At 38.7% G+C, this 20,091-nt stretch overlaps 1 protein-coding gene across 1 annotated transcript in view; it reads left to right on the top strand.

The window, feature by feature from the left end:
• Window positions 1-384: 384 nt before the first annotated feature.
• The window catches only part of Hacd2 (3-hydroxyacyl-CoA dehydratase 2), a 92,028-nt gene continuing 72,321 nt past the window's right edge, over window positions 385-20,091 (top strand). Inside the window, exons 1-2 of the mRNA XM_076868032.2 lie at window positions 385-596; window positions 3,633-3,750. Coding sequence (XP_076724147.1) covers window positions 442-596; window positions 3,633-3,750 — 273 coding nt within the window. The 5' untranslated portion in view covers window positions 385-441. The remainder of the gene's footprint in view (window positions 597-3,632; window positions 3,751-20,091) is intronic.

Raw genomic sequence — 20,091 nt, forward strand, 5'->3', positions numbered from 1 at the left:
AAAATAAATAACAAAAAAAAAAAAAAAAAGAAAAATCCATGAGTAGAAGAAAGCATAATCGTTTTGATCCAACACGGAGGCAGGAGTTATAGGAGGGTGAATGGCCAGTTACGACCAAGCACCCAGCCTGCGGAACCAGCAGTCCCAGCCAAGGGTGGCCAAGGGCCACACTGACCTAATCCAAGATGGCGCCGGAGGGTACCAGAAGCGCGGCGGAGGAGGGGCTCTCCCTGATCCAAGATGGCAGTGCGACTGAGGAGAACCGAGGGGCGGGAGTGCCAGGAGCGTCTCTGCCCTTACTCAAGATGGCAGCCCAGTGGGCGCTGTCCCGGCTCCGCCCCGCGCTCGGCCCCGCCCCCCTCATCCCTCCCTCCGCCCCCTCGCCCTGTCGAGTCGGGTCCGAGGTGCTCGCGCAGAGAGCGCAGGCTGCGGGCACTTGTCATGGCGGCAGCGGCGGCGACTGCAGCGACGAAAGGGAATGGAGCCGGCGGTGGCCGGGTCGGGGCGGGCGAAGCCGCCGGCACGCGGAAGAAGAAGGGCCCGGGGCCTCTGGCCACGGCGTACCTGGTCATCTACAATGTGGTGATGACCGCGGGGTGAGGCTGGGGCTCGTGGAGGCTCAGAGGCAGCCTGGCTGGGAGGGAGCTCTGCGGCCGGCGGCCCGCGCGCAGTGCAGCCGGTGGGCCGGTGCCTGGGACCCGCACTTGGGCGCGGAGGGCAGCCGGGCATCGCGTCGGCCGGACTCCCTGCCGGCAAGCTTCCGCCTGCGTGGGGGGCGCCGAATTCCCGGGCGCGGGAGACGCGGGCTCCGAGGGGAGGCTCGGAGGGCTGCCCGGGCGCCGGCTCCGGAGGGCCTCTCGGGGACCAGCGGGCCGGCCACAGGTGCGGGTCTGGGGGCGGTGGGCCGGCCATCCCGCGGCGCGGAGGACAGCCCACCGTCCAGTCACGCACGGTGAGCAGTTCCAGCCCAGGGGAGTGGAGGGAGCCGTGGCGACAGTGACCATTCATTTCGGCGGCTCTTTTCAAAATGCAGGCTGGGCTTTAATCTGAAAGGTAGTGGGAAAGCGTTCAAAGTTTTTGGCCAACGCCGTGAGCTTTAGATGTATGCTTTAGGGGAGTTTAGACTTTTTAGACTGGATTGGGGTTGGACTGGGGGAGAAGCTGGGGAGTGGAAGGCAGAGTTACTGAGGAAGGGGAGAAAAGACCCCCTGTGTTGCCTTCTTTTAGTCCATCTTTTAGCAGGTTTTTAATTCGAGTTCTGACGTTAGCCGTGTGACTTTGAATGAATTGCCGTCATTCTCTAGGCCTTCGATTTTTTCCTCTAAAAATCCTCAAGAACTAAAGACTTGGGTTAGGTGATCTTAAGGGTTCCTTCAGCCCTGCAGTTCTTTGATCCTATGGTTTTGGTTAGGAGGATTACAGGATCAGGCCATTTGTTATGAATTTTTATATTATACATTTGTAAAAAACAAAATCCTTAAAACTTTACTTTGAATATTTTCAAGTTTACAGAATAGTTTACGGAACTGTATAGTGAATATTCGACCTAAATTTATTTTTAGAGTTAGGTAATACATTAGCAGAGTTCAAAATTCAAAATATACACAGAGGCATACAATGAAAATCTTCTTCCTCTTTCCTTTCCACTCAGACCCCTTTCCTGGAGGCACCTAATTGTGTGTGTCTCATATGCTGATACCAGCACATGCTAATATATATTTAAACAAATATTAATATATACTTACAGTTAAGTACTTTGTTTTCTTGATGAAAAAATATTTCCTGGGAGGATCATAGGCTTCTGCTAGTATTAAAAATGGTAGGTGTGGAGAGATCAGAACTTGTCAAAAGAACATTTTTCTCTTGATTCACAGGTCAGTGAAGAACTAATTTCTTTCACATAAATGGTCACATGGGTTGATTTTTAAAAAACATTCAGGAATCTGTTGTGTATGTGTGTGTAAGTAAAATTCTTGACCTAGCAAGGGCATTCATAGATAAGAACATTGCCCTGGAGAAGAATTTTAAAGTACATTTGAGGAGGAAAAAAGGATTCTTTATTCCTGGGTGATGAACATAAGAGAATGAGGTAGAAGGTATAGAGTAGTGTCTTAAGTAAGGAAAAGAAATTGAGATTGTGAGGGTAAAGTAAGGCTCTAATATAATACTAATAAATCAGAGCAGTAATTATTATTGCCTGGCTGGGCCAGTTAAACTGTTAAGGAATTTATTTCTCCTTTCACAAACTCCTAATTGATATTCCTGTATAATAGTGTGTAGAAACAGCATAGACCACATACCCCATGGCCTAGTTAAATTTGTACATTTGGGTTCAATTTAGGTACATGCCTTCCAGAACACATGCCTTAATAATAAAGATCACTTGTTTCATTATAAAACTTTAAAAATTACTGGGGATGAATTCCAGGGCACTCAGTCATTGAACCACATCCCCCTTCCTTTTTTTGTATTTTATTTAGAGACAGGGTCTCACTGAGTTGCTTAGCACCTTGTTTTGCTGAGGCTGGCTTTGAAATCATGATCCTCCTGCCTCAGTCTCCCAAGCCACTGGGATTACAGGCATGCACCACAGTGCCAGGCTCTAACATTGATTTTTGAGAAGGAGAGTGGAGCAAAAATGTAGTATTTCTTGTATTATGCCTGAGCATTCCCATTTTGCATTTTTTAAATCAATAAGCCTATAGTTAACTCTATCATGCTTGAGTTGGTTTGGGGAAATTTAGCTAAAGTACTTTATTTTAAAGAAACACCTTTTTATTCTTATTTCATTTGCAGTTTTTAAAATGATAAGCTTTAAGGTATGGGAATGTTCCAGTAAGAAACTTGTAAAAATAATATAAACCATCTTCTCTCCATCCTGTTATTCTTTAACTCTGTGGGCTTCTTGAACAGGTTTTTTTCCTCTTGTGTTAGGTTTTCTGGAACCTACTTTATTTATTTATTTATTTATTTATTAACTTATTTCCTTCATTTTAGTCTTGTTCTCAACAGACAAGTTTGTCAAAAATTCAAGCTCCAGATGGGTGAGGTGGTACTGTGTTTTTGCCAGGCATTCGTGGTGGGATGTTACTGGCGTGCAGCACTTCTGTGCATTACAACTTGTCATTTGAAAACTGTATTAAACAGTGTTAGTCACCTTTCTATATCTATAACAATACCTGAGACAATCAGCTTATAAAGATAAAAGGTTTATTTTGGTTCAGTTTTGGAGGTTCCAACCCACGATCATTTTGTCTTGTTGCTTTGGGCCTGTAGTGAGGCAGCATATCATGGTGGGAGTGCCTAGTGGAGCAAAATTGCTCACCTCATGGCCAGGGAGCCAGAGAGTCCTAAAAAGGCCATAATCACATAATCCCATGGGACACACACCTAAAACCTCCCTCTAGGTCCCACCTCTTAAAGGTTACACCACCTCCCAGTAGTGCAATCCTAGGATCAAACCTTTAACACAGGGGGTTTGGGGGACACTTAAGATCCAAACCACAACATTTGTAAGTCCAGGATCACACTGGTTCTTGAGGCCCCCTTTAAAAGTAAGTTCTGTTATTGCCATGTTTTTCTATTTTCTTAAATCCTACTTACCCCACCCCATTACTTTTTTCTTTTAATAGGTGGTTGGTTATAGCAGTTGGTTTGGTCAGAGCATACCTGGCTAAGGGGAGCTACCATAGCCTTTATTATTCAATTGAAAAGCCTTTGAAATTCTTCCAAACTGGAGCCTTATTGGAGGTAGGTTTGAGATTTGTTGTTATTGATTTTGATTGTTATAAAGTGGAAAACATAGTATTAAATTATATTAAAGTAGCTATAGCTCAGATTTGGTTTAAGTTTTGTCTCATAGGATAATGATACTTGACTGTCTTTTTGATGCTTTAGATAAGATAAAACCCCATTTAATTAGTGTTACTTGGCATATATTTTATATTTAATTTCTATTATATTTATTTATTATATCTGATTTTTTAAAAAAATTCTAGAATATCTTAGGGAAATATTAGGAAATTCAGATACTTTCAGGAGCCATATGATGAAGAGTATAGAGTGTTAGGAGTGATAGATATGAGAGAGAATAGGGCCTAGCTCAGGGCATCCAAATTTAAAAAACTAGATAAATAAATTTTTTTAAACAAAATTTTATTGATTTCCTAGTATAAAGGGCAATATAAATGTTGGCAAACTCAGGCTTTTGGGGCTGTATAATGGAAATAGTGAAGTTACATACTCTATCTTTGTCTTCTTTCCTGTACATATAGATCAGAATTTTTTACTATATATTTTTAGTTGTCAGTGGACCTTTATTTATTTACATGCAGTGCTGAGAATCGAGCCTAGTGTCTCACACATGCTAGGCAAGTGTTTACCATGAGACACAACCCTAGCCCTATAAGTCAGAATTTCTGAGTTACCCATGACAAAAACCCAATTCAAACTATTCTAAACAAAAAAGGAATGTACTGATTTCTGTAACTGCTAAAGATATAGGGTTAACTTAAAAGATAAAAGGCCAGCTCAGGCTGAAAATCAAAGATTTGGTGTTGCCAGACCCTCTTTTTCTGCTTTTCTCTCTTTCTCTGTGAATTCTGGTCTCAGGTTCTACTTCAGAAAGCTCCACATGGTGGGAAGCAGAGAGGAAGTTCATTTTTCAGAGCATCTGTGTCACACACAGTTCTGGAGAAAGATTCTGGGTTGGCCTTACTTTTACATAACGAAACTCTTGCCAGTGATGTGTGATACTTGATTAGCCAGACTTAGGACACATACCCAGCCTTCTGGCCAAGGGACTATAGATTTTGTTAATGGAAAAGGGGGTATAGGGACATCTTTGGGTACACAAAATCAATAACTGCCATAGTTCATTGTGGTGAAAAACCTTTCGATTGTAGGGAAGATCCAGTACTCAATTTTATTAACCTTAGCCTCCAGGCCAAGCCCGTCATGACATAAATATCTCAGTGGCAGTTTTTGGAATCTGAATCATGAAATGATATTTAAGAAAAAAATAATTTACTTCCATGAAATCAGATGTGATTCAAAAGCAGTTTCACCCTCAGTTTCCAAAGCAGAAAACTGTAGTTTTTGTTTTTTTTTTTTTTTTCAGGACTCCTCATACTTACACATTTCAGGTGGGTGGGATGAGGAAGTAAGTTTCCAGCAGGGGATCCTAAGTACCTTTACTCTAACTATGCTGGTTTTACCAACTTTCTCTGTGAATTTGGGCAACTCTTTTATTTCTTATCCATCTTTCATATTTGGAAAAGAATTAGGTTAAAAAAGATTTCTAAACAGTTTTCTGCCCTAACAGTTTTATTTATTTGTTTGCAGTATTGATGGTTGAACCCAGGGGTGCTACATCCCCAATACTTTTTATTTTTATTTTGAGACAGGGTCTCACCAAATTTCGATCCTCTGCTGCAGCCTCCTGAGCTGCTGGATTAATTACAGTTGTGTTACCACCACGCTCAGCTCCCCTAGCAGTTTGAGTCTAAGGAAAATAGCAATCCTAATGTGAGCCATTTTTTTAAACTTACAGGCTTGAAATTTTTTTTAAAAAAAGAGATAGTAATAAATATAGAGGATTTTGTCTGAGAGCTTTGGCCAACATAGTTCCCTCAAGCTACAGAGAAGGAAGGAAATTTGAGGTCAAGATCTTAGAAACTGCACCAGCACTGATATTAGGGGGTTATATCCAACTGGACTGCTTCAATAATTTGAAGGGGATTCTGTCTCTTTAAGACTTTGTAATATTAGAAATATAATTTTAAAGATTTAAGTATGTTTTAGGAAAGGAAGGGACATTAAACAGTGTGATAGAAAATCCACTTGGGAACCAAATCTTAGACTTTGAAGGATTAGTGTGTTCATCCCTGTTGAATTTTTAATAGTGGTTTAAGACAATATTTTGGATTTTAGGTTTTATATCTATTATCCCCACTAAGAACCAGTTTAGTGACAAATTCTGGATTTGATTTTGGGAAAAAAACTGTACATTAGGAAGTAAAGACTCCCAGGACTGTGCAGGGAATTACCACTGCACTGTTGAGTAATGGCATAACCCTTAGGCAGGGCCGTAGAGCAGGCTTGTTAAGATGACTGCCGCAGTCTCTGGCTGGGCACAAATCACGAGCCTCCACACAGCTTGTAGATTCAAACAGCAATTCTTTATTCCCGAACTCACACCGGCTGTCTACAAACACGTTCTGGGGGGAATCCACGTTCTCTGCCCAAATCCACTCCTGGGCTTCTGTCTCCCAAATATATTGTCTGACCCTAAGAACTCAAGAGGAACCCAGGCAGCAGGATACGCCCTATTCTAAAGGGGGAACACCCTAATCTCCTGTTATGCTAAACCGGGGACACCCTAAACACGGATCCGCCCTGGTCCTTAAGCAAGGTCACCTTTCAGGAGTCCTTCCACTAGACAGCATGGGAGTAGCTGGCAAGGAAATTGTCATACCTACTTGGCTGATGGCTCCCAGCAGATGACTTCCTGTGTAGTCAGTTAAGGAGAGTTTTGTCATCTCTTGGACCTGCATTATATAATCATTAGTTGAGTGCAATGTTGGTTAGTTACAAATTATTCTTAGGGGAATTATTAGTGGTTTATAATAAATCACGTTCATAGGAGGAGAAGGTAAATCCAGGAAGTTCAGCTATTCTTTTATATCTGAGTGCTGGATGTTATTTTCGTATGATCTATGGGAATGGGCTTTAAAAGGGAAAGAACAATTATTTGTACTCAAAAAACTTCAGATTTTCTTAGGAAAATATAGCATTTTGGTTTTAAAATACTTATAACTCCAAGCAATTACAAATGAGCATGCCGTAATATAATATAAAAAGAAACTTACTTGCCAGTTGCGGTGGCATATGCCTTTAATCCCAGTGGCTCAGGAGGCTGAGGCAGGAGGATCTTGAGTTCAAAGCCATTCTCAGCAAAAGCAAGGTGCTAAGCAACTCAGTGAGACCCTGACTATATTTTATTTATTTGTATTTTATTTATAAAATTCAAAATAGGGCTGGGGATGTGGCTAAGTGGCTGAGTGCCCCTGAGTTCAGTCCCCAGTACCTGCCTCCCAAAAAAGAAGCTTGTTTGCTTTCTGAGGAAATTAAATTATTTTTTTATACAATGGATGCAAAGATAGGTTGAATTGGTGATACAGTGATGTAGATTTTCAATAAAATGGACACAGATTTAATTGTTTTCTACATACTTATTCAAGAATGTCTTGAGTATTTTTTAATAATAGTTTTCCAAATTATTCTGTGGGTAGTAACTTAAGTATGTTTGGATAATAAGTGGTGTGGAGGTTGAGCCCTTGCTAAAAGGGAGCTTAATCTTTTCTGTGGATAATGACATTAGGACTATTGGATGACAATAAGGTGACAGAAACCTCAACTAATTTAAACAGCAAAAGGGATTTACTATAACTGCCTAGGGTATCCCATAGAATCTAAAGGCAGGGATACAGCCAGGGCTTAGGAAGGACCTGGAATTGGGGACTGGATCACCATAGGGAACCCAGTCATTCTTACTCTATCTTTTTTCTCTACTGTTCTTTCTGTTATTTTCCTGAAGACTAGTTTTCTCAGTGTCTTAGTCTACATGGCAGATAATACAACCAGATCTCCTGAGAATGTATCTCCTTCAGTCAGTGGGGCAGCTAGTTGAAAACAGAATCTTACTTTCATTCTTCCAATTTTACATTCCCTTTAAGGAGCTAATTGGTCCAGCTTAAGTCAGGTGTATATTCCTGGGCCAGTCAATCACCTCTGGACAGGAGCAAGGTCACTATAACAATACAGAAGGGTTGGAGGGAAGGGGCAGTTTTTAGAAAAAGGATGGTAGGTAGAAAATCTAAGAAGTATTTACCACAGTACTCACAAGATGCACAAAACAATGAAGATTATAATGATACATTTTTTTTTTGTTTGTTTGTTTTTGAGATAGGGTCTCACTATGTTGCCCAGTTGGTCTGGAATTCAAGTGACCCTGCTACCTCAGCCTCCCAAATAGTTAGGATTATGGATATGTGCTACCACACCCAGCTATGATATAATTTATAAGTTAACTTCAATAAAAATGTTGATAATCAGTATTGTGGGCCAAGAGATAAATGTGTGAATAATGTGTTGTCTTTATTTGGATCTTGAATAATCCTGAGGAGTACATCACTTAGGCGGCAAAAGTACATTTTAAAATGCCATTCCTAGATAAACAAAATGTAATGTATCCATACCATAAATACAGAGTTAATTACTGATACATGTTATACCTGGATAAACCTCTTTTTGTCCATCTTTTTTTCGGGGGGGCGTGTACCAGGGATTAAACTTATGGGCACTCAACCACAGAGCCACATCCCTAGCCCAATTTTGTATTTAATTAGACAGGGTCTCACTGAATTGCTTAGCACCTCACCGTTGCTGAGGTTGGCTATCTATGTATCTATCTATATATTTTTTTATGTGGCTATCTATGTATCTATCTATACACACACACACACACACACACACACACACACACACTGTGTAGTTGGACACAATACCATTATTTCACTTATTTATTTTTTTATGTGGTACTGAGGATCGAACCCAGGGCCTTGCACGTTCCAGGCCAGCGCTCTACTGCTAAGTCACAACCCCAGCCCCTGAGGCTGGCTTTGAACTACCAATCATCCTGTTTCAGGCTCCTGAGCTTCTCAGATTACGGATGTGTGCCACTGGTCCAGCTGTCCATCATTTTTTATTGGTGCATTACAATATAATGGAGTGGGATTCATTGTTACATATTTGTACATGTACATGATATAATTTGGTCATTATCATTCCCCAGTATTTCCCCTTTCCCTTCTCCTCCTCCCTCCCCCTGGTCCCCATTCCTCTACTTTATTTTTCTCCCTTGAATTTTTATGATAGCTGAAACTTAAAAACATGGCTATGTAGAAGATGGCAGATGCACAAAAAAAGCCCCTAACTGTATGATTCCATTTATATGAAATATCCAGAATAGACAACTCCATAGAGACAGAAAGTAGATAGTGATTGCCAGGGGTTATGGGGAGGAAAGAATGGGGAGTGACTACTAATGGGCACACATGGAATTTCTTTTTAAGGTGATGAAAATGTTCTTGGAATAAATAGAGGTGATGGCCACATAACCTTGTGAACATACTAAAACTCATTAAATTGTACACTTTAAAAGGGTGAATTTTTTAGTATATAAATTATATCTCACTTTTTTAAAAAAAAGTGATATTTATCCAAATGGGCATGGTGATGCGCACCTGCAGTCCCAGTGACCCAGGAGGCTGAAGCAGGAGGATTGCAAGTTTGAGGCCAGCCTGGGAAATTTAGCAAGACCCTGTCTCAAAATAAAAAATAAAAATGTCTGGCAATATAGCTCAGTGGTAGCACTCCTCTGGGTTCAATCCCCAGTACTGCCAAAATAAATAAAACAAATGGTATTCATCCATAATGAGCTATGAATAAGTTTGGGGTTTTTTTCAACCTCTTTTTTTTTTTGGATCATAGACTATCTTTCTAGATTTGCTGAGTATAGATTAAAAATTAGTAGGTTGATGCCACATTATGGCAGTTTAAATGATTTTTGAGTAAATTTTCATTTCTCAATGTCTTTGGTTAGCATAAGACTGTAATTATAGCAAAGACACTTTCAAACACTCATGATTGGCTATGCCTATGTGGTTAACAGTGAGGATTCAGATGCGTTAAGGTTGTACTTCAAGGATGTTACCTGTTGAGACTGATATAGGCCACTTTAACCTGTGAGCATCATTTACTACCTTTGTCCATCTGGGAATGCGTAAAGGACCATTGGAACTCCCTTTCCTTTTCATTCCCTTCCAGATTCTTCTATTTCCTTATCTACAAAAAAGAAAAAACACCCTAGTCTCATTTCTGGTCTTTTGCTAGTGCTTATCTGAACTGGCTCTGGAGGGCAGTGAGGGAGAGAGTCAGCGTTTGTCAGGTTTCCAAGCTGCACTACCGCTTCTCAGCCCCATCCTGCATTCTGGTCAGAGTCTTCGTGCTTTATAGCCCATTCTTTTCAAATCCTTAGTGAAATAGGAAATTGATTCTAGATATTTCTCTAAAATGGAACAAAATCTTAAGTACTTGAAGTGTCCTTAAAAAGAAAAGGTCTCCCATCTGTCTCTCAGAGTTTTTCTGTCTCTGTGGTTCAAACTCTGGATGTTTTTTTTTCCCCCATGGAGCTATTAGGTTCTGAGGTATTAAAATATGTACTGTGCTTCAAGCACATCACAAGTCAGGTTTTTTTCTATGAAATGGTCTGGGGACATGACTGTCTCTAATAGTTTTCTTCCTTGTAGAAACATGCTGATGTCCTTCTTACAGTTATATATTAAGAAGGAACTTCTGGGGCTGGGTTGTGGCTCAGAGGTAGAGCGCTCACCTAGCATGCATGAGGCACTGGGTTTGATCCTCAGCACCACATACAAATAAAATAAAGTATTGTGTCTGCCTATAACCAAAAAATAAATATTAAAAAGAAGGAACTTCTGAAACATAAGCTACAGGCACTTGTCAAGTTACCTTTATTCTGAAGATTCCTTTTGAGAAAATAGATCTCTGAAAGAGATTTATGAAAAGCTAGCAAAGCAAATCATAGTGGAGATATCTGACACAAACTAGGTCAATAGATCCCAGAAAAATCAGCTTCAAAACTAAAGTAAGCCTGAGTGTGGTGGCACACACCTATAATCCCAGTGATCAGGAAGCTGAGGCAGGAGGATTGCAAGTTTGAGGCTGGCCTTAGCAGTGTATCGAGACCCTTAGCAGCTTAGTGAGACCCTTTCTCAAAAGGAAAAAGGAAAAGGGCTTGGGGTGTAGCTTGGTGGTAGAGTACCCCTGGGTTCAATTCCTGATATCACAAACAAAACAATGTTAGAAGGCTGGGGATGTAGCTCAAAGTAACTTCAGTTCCCAGTACTGCTGGGGGGAGGGAGTGAGAACCTGAGGGGAAAAATAAACTTGGGTGTAATTAATAAGTGTCACAACATTAGAAGGGAAGAGGAAGCCTGTAGGAAACAGGAGCCCACCCACACAAGCTTCATTGCTTGACAACTCAAGCAAATAGAAGCAAATTGATATGGTGTTCAAAGAGGTGAGAGAGAGCTAATGACTGTAGAAAAGTGTGTGCTGAAATTTAAAAAAAAAAAAAGAACTAAAAATATCACTGGCTGCAGGAAAGAGGTCACAGTGCATAGAAATAGGTAAATCTAAAGATTCAGGAAAGGCAGGGGTTCCCTGTCATAGATAGTCTCAGATAAAGTAGATTACAGAGTAGAAGCCATTGGGGGGAAATTTTCTGATTTCACTATCTGAAATATAAAAAGAACACTACAAAATTTGGGGTGCCAGGCATAACTGAGATGTTACATATTGGTGGACTAAGTAATGAGAGCATGAATATCAAAACAAGAAGAAAATGAAGCATATAAAAAAAGAAGTGAACCTCAAGAAATAATAATGCAGTAGAACTAGCACATCTTCAGAACAGCTTGAGTGTTCAAGCTTTCAAAAAGTAAAGATACCAGAAGTAGGAATGGTTAGAATGAATAACTTATAAATTATAATTAGGGAAAAAGATCATAGAAAACTTTTCTGAACTAAAAGGCCATCTCGGTGTGCCATTGAGAGTATATAGAGGAGCTCCTTCTACAGAGGAGCTCTTTGTAAAAAATTCTTTCCCTTTCTGGGCACCTATTTGTGAAGTTCTTAAACTCAAAACAAAAATAACAGTGTCCAAGCTGGGTGTGGTGGCACGTACCTGTAATCCCAGCTGAGGCAGGAGAATGACAGGTTGGAGGTTAGCCTTGACAACTTAGCAAGATCCTGACTCAAAATTAAAAGGAGGTCTGGGAATGTAGCTCAGTTTTAGGGGGTCTCTGGGTTCAATCCCTATAACCATTTAAAAAAATTCTAGGAGAAAAGAGAAGATTTAGAAATGTAATCATAAAAGCCACTTGGAACCTTAGACTTAGACCTTCTTAGAAGGAGAAAAAAAAATCCTTGTGGAGTTAGGAGAAAGCCTTAGGTTCCTGGATAACCATGCAGCTTCCTAAAAATGGAGATGTTGCAAACACCTACAAAAGTAATGGAACCCTTCAGAACTTTAACAGAGTGTATTTTGCTATGATATAAATAGATAAATTAAGTCACAAGACTAGCATCATCCAATGGAGCTTCCTGTAATGGTAGTGTTCCAAATCTGTGCCAATATAGTACCTATAGTCACATGTGGTTATTGAGCCTTTGAAATATAAAATAAAATAAATTTTATTTTCTTTTAGATTTAAATAGACACATATGGCTAGTGCCTAATACACTGGACAATATAGTTTTAGACTAATAAAGGTTTCATGGCATCCATATGCAATTTCATTAGGTAATGTCAGATTTTGCCAGGATAGAAGGAAGTGGGAAGGAGGGTAAGCCACGGAAGACAAACATAATTGCAATTTTTATATTGCTCCAGAATTTTTAAACTTCTTAATTTGTAAGTAAAAAAAAATAATGAAAATAATTAAAATATGTAGATTTTTTTCAGATTAGGAAAATCAGTAGGAAAAAATTGAAGGTATTGGGATAAAGTATGAAACATTGAACAGTTTCTAGTACCTCCTTCTATGGAAGAATATATTTAAAATGTGGCATCATATATTTAAAATAAAATATTAAAATAATAAAATATTACAGATAATAAAATGGAAAACAAGGTTATAAATAAAGAAAACAAGATTAAAATGGTTTTTTAAAAAGGATAGCTCATCTTTTGATTTAACAAGTAGTGTTTCGTATCTGCTATATAATACTATTAAAAAGAGAATTGCAAGAGTAGTAGCATAAACCTATAGGATGATACAGTAGAGCACAAATGCATTGTTTCTAATATACTTTATCAAAATAAAGTGTATTGGTGGTGACTGGTTTAAAAAAAATCTAATAATCTGTTGCTTATAAAAGACTAGACTGGCTTAAATTTATGGAGAGACAATTCAGCCTGTCATGACCAAGCATCAAGAAAAGCATTATTGCCCAGTCCCAGCATAAGATAAAGCTGATTTTAGAGAAAACCAGAGAAACTCTCAAGTTCTGTTTGTCAGGTAGCAGGAAGATGGGGAGACTCATGTTGGTAGAATCAACTGAGAAGTAAATGATTATCTGAACAGAGAAACAAAATATGTAGAAAAACTGGCAGAAATGCTGTAAAAGCAATAAAAGAATTGTACTTACGAGATGTCACACTATATATAAAAAACACTGGTAGCAAGAAATTTGGGTACTGAGGCTTGGTTTACCATTGTTTATCCTTGTGACCTTGGTCTTAACCTCTCTGGACCTCAGTTTATTATGTGTAGTAAACACACTGGATTAAACTGAATTATGTTTTTTCCCAGTCTTTAATTCTATGACATTTCAACATTTCACTATTAGAATGAGAAAATTAAGCCAATAATGGATTTGTAAATTATGACTATAGCTAGAAAGGTGAAATTAAATAACAAAATATCAATAATGAGAAAGATTTCACCTATTACTTCCTTTAAAAAGAAATGAAAGAGGAAGGATTTTGAAAACATATTTGGAATCTCTCAGGGGCTCAATAAATAGTCTTTTCTTGTTTATGTCCTGAACACTGAAAAATAACTCAAGGGAGATGCATAAGGATCCTAAAAATCACTTTTATTAGTGTTGAAGTCTAAGCTGGAGGTCATGCTTTAAGTGTGAGCCAAATGGGCTTGCTAACTGAAATCCAGAAGACTCACCACCCATTCCATCCAAGGCAGCAGCCAGGGTAGCACCCTGAGAACTTGTGGTTCCTTATGGAATTTGTAGGGAGGAGCTGAATTTGTTCTTCCTCATTTGTTCTTTAATTTACCACTGAGTCATCATTCCTTTCCCAAGGTAAAGAAGCTAAAGGATAGAGAGAGAGAGACCAATAATATTTGGTAGAAATCCCTCCTCATAGACACCAGAAAATAGGGGAAAAGTATTTCCTGGTAACAAGAAGTATCATATATTTCATTGTAGGAAAAATCCAGATAAATATAGGAGAAGAAAATGCATATAGGTTAAGAGCTCACTGACTAAATAACCACTGTTAACATTTTGCTATCTCTCCCTCAAGACTACGTGTTACATAGGTAAGTTTTAAGCAAAAATGGAATCAGATATTCATATAGTACAATTTCCAAAATGAATTCAATATTGGTAATCATAACTCACATTAGTTATGACCCCTGTATGGTAAAAATGAATGTGGTTGATACGTCTTGTGGAGTTGCCTAGCTCAGTGATTTTTATCCTCTCTGGAAGTTCTCCAGTGTTCGAGGATAGACCTGTAGCACCTACATGTCTACTCCCTGACTCTGCCTTTCAGGCCCCAGCTGGCTGATCCATGGGTGCATGCAGACCCAAACTGGGCTAGTCGGATGTTTTCCTTCCAGAAATTTTGATTTTTGTTTTTTGGGCTTTTTTTTTTTTTTTTTTTTTTTGATACCAGCGATTGAACCCAGGGCCACTTACCACTGAACCACATCCCCAAACCTTTTTTTAAAATTCTCATTTGTTATATATGACAGCGGAATGCAATTCAATTCATATCACACATATAGAACACATTTTTTCATGTCTCTGATTGTTTACAAAGACACACCATTTGTGTCTTCATACATGTCTTAGGGTAATGATGTTCACCTCATTCCACCATCTTTCCTACCCCAATGCCCCTCCCTTCCCTTCTCTTTGCCCTATCTAAAGTTTATTCCTCCCATGCTCCATCCCCTCATCCTCATTATATATCAGCATCCTTTTATCAGAGAAAACTTTTGGCATTTGGTTTTTGGGATTGGCTAACTTCTCTTAGCATTATATTCTCCAACTCCATCCATTTACCTGCAAATGCTATGATTTTATTCTTTTAATGCTGAGTAATATTCCATTGTGTATATATACCACATTTTCTTTATCTCTTCATCTACTGAAGGGCATCTAGGTTGGTTCCACAATTTAGCTATTGTGAATTGTGCTGCTGTAAACATTGATGTGGCTGCGTCCCCGTAGTATGCTATTTTTAAGTCCTTTGGGTATAAACTGAGAAGTGAGATAGTTTCCTCAGCCTTTTATTTTGTATTTTTTTAATTTAAATTTTTTAGTTGTAATTGGACACAATTCCTTTATTTTTTTTTTTTAATATTTATTTTTTAGTTTTAGGTGGACACAATATCTTTATTTTTTATTTTTATATGGTGCCAAGGATTGAACCCAGGGCCTTGCACATGCTAGGCAAGCGCTCTACCACTGAGCCACAACTCCAGCCCCCTCAGCCTTTTTTTTTTTTTTTTTTTTAAGAGACAGAGTCTCACTGAGTTACTTAGGGCCTCTCCAAGTTGCTGAGGCTGGCTTTGAACTTGGGATCCTCTTGCCTCAGCCTCTCAAGCTGCTGGGATTACAGGTGTGAGCCATTGCATCCCGCTAAAACTTGTTTTTCATAAAAATATTCTGATAGTTTTTGTTTTTAAAAGAAGACAAGATTATCTAAAATTACCTAAAAAATAGATGCTTTATGGTAGAGGAGAGATAATTAATAATCTGTGCTCAGCTAAATTACAGTACTCTGTTCCAGACCTTCCAGGACACTCTGTTTAAAGTCAAACTAAGCATTCTGATTTTTTTTTTAATATGTATTTTTTAGCTATAGGTGAACACAACATCTTTATTTTATATTTACTTGGTGCTGAGGATCAAACCCAATGCATCACACATGCTAGGTGAATGCTCTACCTCTGAGCCACATCCCCAGCCCAAGCCTTCTGATTTTGACACCAGAATAAAGTTTTGTTAGATGAGGTTCTCCAGAATCTGTGTCATTCCCTTATTATAAAGACTGTGAAGCTATTATAAATATAGAATTGACATTTGGGCTTATTATTATTATTATTATTGTTTGTGTCAGAGATTGAGTCCAGGGTGGTTAACCACTGAGCCACATCCCCAGCTCTTATTATTTTTTATTTTGAGACAGGGTCTTGACAAGTTGCTTAGAATCTCACCAAGTTATTGAGGCTAGCTTTGAACTTATAATCCTTCTGCCGCTTCCTGAGCTGTTGGAATTACAGGCATGCATCACCACACCTGGCTGAATTTTGAATTGAGAGACAAATGGAGAATCACTGCAGCCCATCATATTAAATATATGAACTACATTTGAGGTCTTCAAAGCTTCTTGGGCTCCTATTCCTCTTGAGACTTGCCAAACTTTTGGGGGGGTGGGTCAGGAGGGGGGTGGCTTTGTTATTAGTGTTTCACCTTAGATTAAAAATAAAATTCAGCAAAGTGCAGATGGACACGCCTATAATCCCAGCTACTGAGGAGGCTAAAGCAAGAGGATCACAAGTTTGAGGTCAGCCTTGGTAAGTTAGTGAAACCAGGTTACAAAAATAGCTCAGTGACAGAGCAGTTGCATAGTTGCAATCCCCAGGGCCACACACATGGAGGGAGGGAGGAAAGAAGGAAGGAGAGTCATTGATAACTTATGAAAATAATTTTAGTTCAAATCTTAGAAATTTTTTTCAAAAAATATATTTCCAAGTAAAAAGAGCAGTGCCTTGGAGTGCATTTTGGAAAGTTGTGAGGGTACTTTGGTTACCACAGTGACTGGGGATTGTACTGGCTGAATATTCTACAATGTATAAAGTAGCCCAACTCAATTAATGTTTGTTCGGCAGCCCCTCCTTGCCTTCTGTGCATCTCCCCAGGCTAGCACCTCAATAAATACATAGTTTTTTAGTACATTAGATATTGAAAAATCTTCATGAGATATTAAACAAAAGCTTATGAAGTTAGAGGAAGATCATTGTCTTAGTTTCTCATTGCTATATAATACAACCCCACACACTTAACAGGTTAAACAACACTCATATTAACATGCAGTTCTTTAAGTCAGAAGCTGGGTTCGGCGAGTTCTTTGCTCAGGATTCCAGAAAACTGAAATCAAGGAAGGAGTCTGCCAAGCCAGCTGGTTTCTTATATGGAGTGTCCAGAGAAAGAATCTGCTTGTAGGCTCATTCAGGTTGTTGGCAGAATCCATTTCCTTTTAGTCAAAAGGTCTGAAGCCTGCATTTCCATGCTGGCTGTTGGCTGGAGGTCACTCCCTGCTCCTAGGAGCTGCTCTCCAGTCCTTGTACACAGCCCCTTCCATCCCCAAAGCCAGTGACAGTGTATTGAATCTTGGTTGTTCTTTGACAATATTTGATTTCATCTTCTACCACTAGCCAGAGAAAACTGATTTTAAAGGGCTTGCCTGGTTGGGTCAGGTCCACCCACATAAATCTCCGTACCTTAAAGTCAGTGGGCTTGAGACTTTTAATTACATTTGCAAAATCCCTACACTGTAGTGCCTAGATTGGTGTTAAGCAAGGAACAATAATTTTGTGGGATCATTTTTAGAACTCTGTCTACTACCACTGTTGATATGAAGAGAGAAGCTTAAGTGAGATAAAGATATTGTCTCAAAATAATTTATTCAATCTGCACATTCTGTTCTGAAAGTATTATACTATTTCTAACTTGCATATTTAGTTGAAAAAGATTTCATGTGATTTAGTATTAAATCAAAAGCTATGAGACTGTTTGAAAATTTGTAATATGAGATTTGAGATTTCTGTACAGACTTCACTTATTAAATTAGTGGAGATACTTGTAATGCAGAGATCTCATTGGTTTTCTTTAATATAGATTAATAATATTGCATATTATTGCCTCTGTTTGTCATGGTTGTGAAAAAGAAATTTTATTTTGGTTTAGTTGTAGTTTTTCATTTTATCCTTAAAGTAGCCCCCGTCAGTTATGCACTGCTTTGCTGCCTCTTGCATCATGGGTTTTTTTTTTAATATTTATTTTTTAGACACAATACCTTTATTTATTTATTTTTTTATGTGGTGCTGAGGATCGAACCCAGGACCTCGCACATGCTAAGCGGGTGCTCTACCGCTGAGCCACAACCCCAGCCCCCACATCATGGGTTTTCTTTTCTTCTAATCCATCTTCTATTCCTTCCTTCTTTGCACCATTTAGAGAATAAAGTCTCCAAGGTCTTTTTATAGACTAGACATTGGTTGGATATCTCAACAGGATTTCTTAACAGGACAGATTTTCTGTGACACTTCCTTTGTATCCCACCCCATGACATAACCCAGGGGATTTTTTTTTTTTTTTTTTTTTTTTAAGAGAGAGAGAGAGGGGAGAGAGAGAGAGAGAGAGAGAGAGAGAGAGAGAGAAAGAGAGAGAGAATTCCAATATTTATTTTTTTTTAGTATTTGGCAGACACAACATCTTTGTTTGTATGTGGTGCTGAGGATCGAACCCGGTCCGCACGCATGCCAGGCGAGCACGCCACCACTTGAGCCACATCCCCAGCCCGCCAGGGGATTATTTTAACACCACACTTTATAAATTAAGATTGGACAGGGGATGTAGTTAGTTAGTGTAGAGCACTTCCCTAGCATGTGTGAGATCCTAGGTTCAATCCCAGCCCTACAATAAATAAATACAAACATAAATACATAAATCATAGCTCATTTGAGATAATGTACTTCTTCAGTTCTCTACTTTAGTACATTTCCATTATTACTTAATACTATTTTTTTCCTACTGCTAGTCTGTATGTCTGCTCTTTTATTTTCCTTTTCTTGTCCAAAGTTGTTTCCAATAATTTTATTTTTAAATCCAAACTTATTTATAATAAGTTGTTTATGTACTCTGCCTGCTTAATTATGTCTTTATATCCCCAAACATTTATATATTAAAATATGTATTTAAAAAATTAAATTACTTTCTTTTTGTTTCTTTTTGTCAGGATGTTTTTAAAAAAAAATCTTTTTGTGTAGGTAGGTTATCATCTATGAATTTCACTTCAGGTTGATAAAGAAGGCATTATTATAAGATACTTTGATTGAAAGAGGGAGATTCATTGTGATAGGGCTAAGACCTACTGTTCTATCATGCAAAGAAAATATGATAGCCATCAGTCCTTTCCTACAGAATAGAATAGGCACTGTCTTCTTGTCTTGAAGGATGCTCTTCATTTAAGTCTTCATCTCTAATTTTAATCTAGGTTTATCATTTACTTTTCTGAACTTCGTAGTAGGAGGTTCAGCTTATTTTGTTAATATTTATGCATTTGAGGTTCTTAGCAGTGTCTTCTTTTGAAAAAAAAAAATTATATGATTTGCAACATGATGATTCTTCTATTATCCATTACCAAGAAATTTTTGCAGCTTGATTTTTTTTTTGGGGGGGGGGGTGAGTACTGGGGTTTGAAGTCAGGGGCACTCGACCACTGAGCCACATCCCTAGCCCTATTTTGTATTTTATATAGAGGCAGGGTCTCACTGAGTTGCTTAGTGCCTCACTGTTGCTGAGGCTGGCTTTGAACCTGAGATCCTTCTGCTGGAATGGCAGGCGGGTGCCACAGCGCCTGGCACAGCTTGATTTTTTTTTAACCCAAGCTCTCTCCACCCTACCAAAAAACAAAACAAAAACTTAGTGAAATAATAGTTTATGAGCACAGAGTCTCATCAGTCATGCTTTAGATTAGAATGTTGTCAGATTCTGCCCTCTAGATATCTCATAACTAGTGTACAATGAAATAATATTATAGAAAAAACTGTAGAGTAGGGGGAAAAAAAAAAACCTAGGTTTTTATCTTGGCCGTCATCTACTGCCTTGAACAGGTTATTCGGCTTTTCTGAGCCTTGGTTTTCTCATCTGCAAGTAGAGATAGCTATCCTGCCTATCTTCCAGGGTTATTGTTAGGATCAAATAGTTCAGTGACTGCTAGAGAAATTCTGTCAAAATTCTAAAAGGTACAACAATTGCTGTTAGGTCTTATCATCTAGAAATTTTGTAGTTATTAAATCAATCTTGTAGATGGCTTCAAATTACTTATTTTTTTTTTTTTTTAAACCACTGTCACCAGTGCTGAAACAATGCTAAATAAAGGATGAGTTGAAAGGGGATTTAGAAGAA

The sequence above is a fragment of the Callospermophilus lateralis genome, chromosome 10, assembly GCF_048772815.1.
Source record: "Callospermophilus lateralis isolate mCalLat2 chromosome 10, mCalLat2.hap1, whole genome shotgun sequence".
NCBI lineage: Eukaryota > Metazoa > Chordata > Mammalia > Rodentia > Sciuridae > Callospermophilus > Callospermophilus lateralis.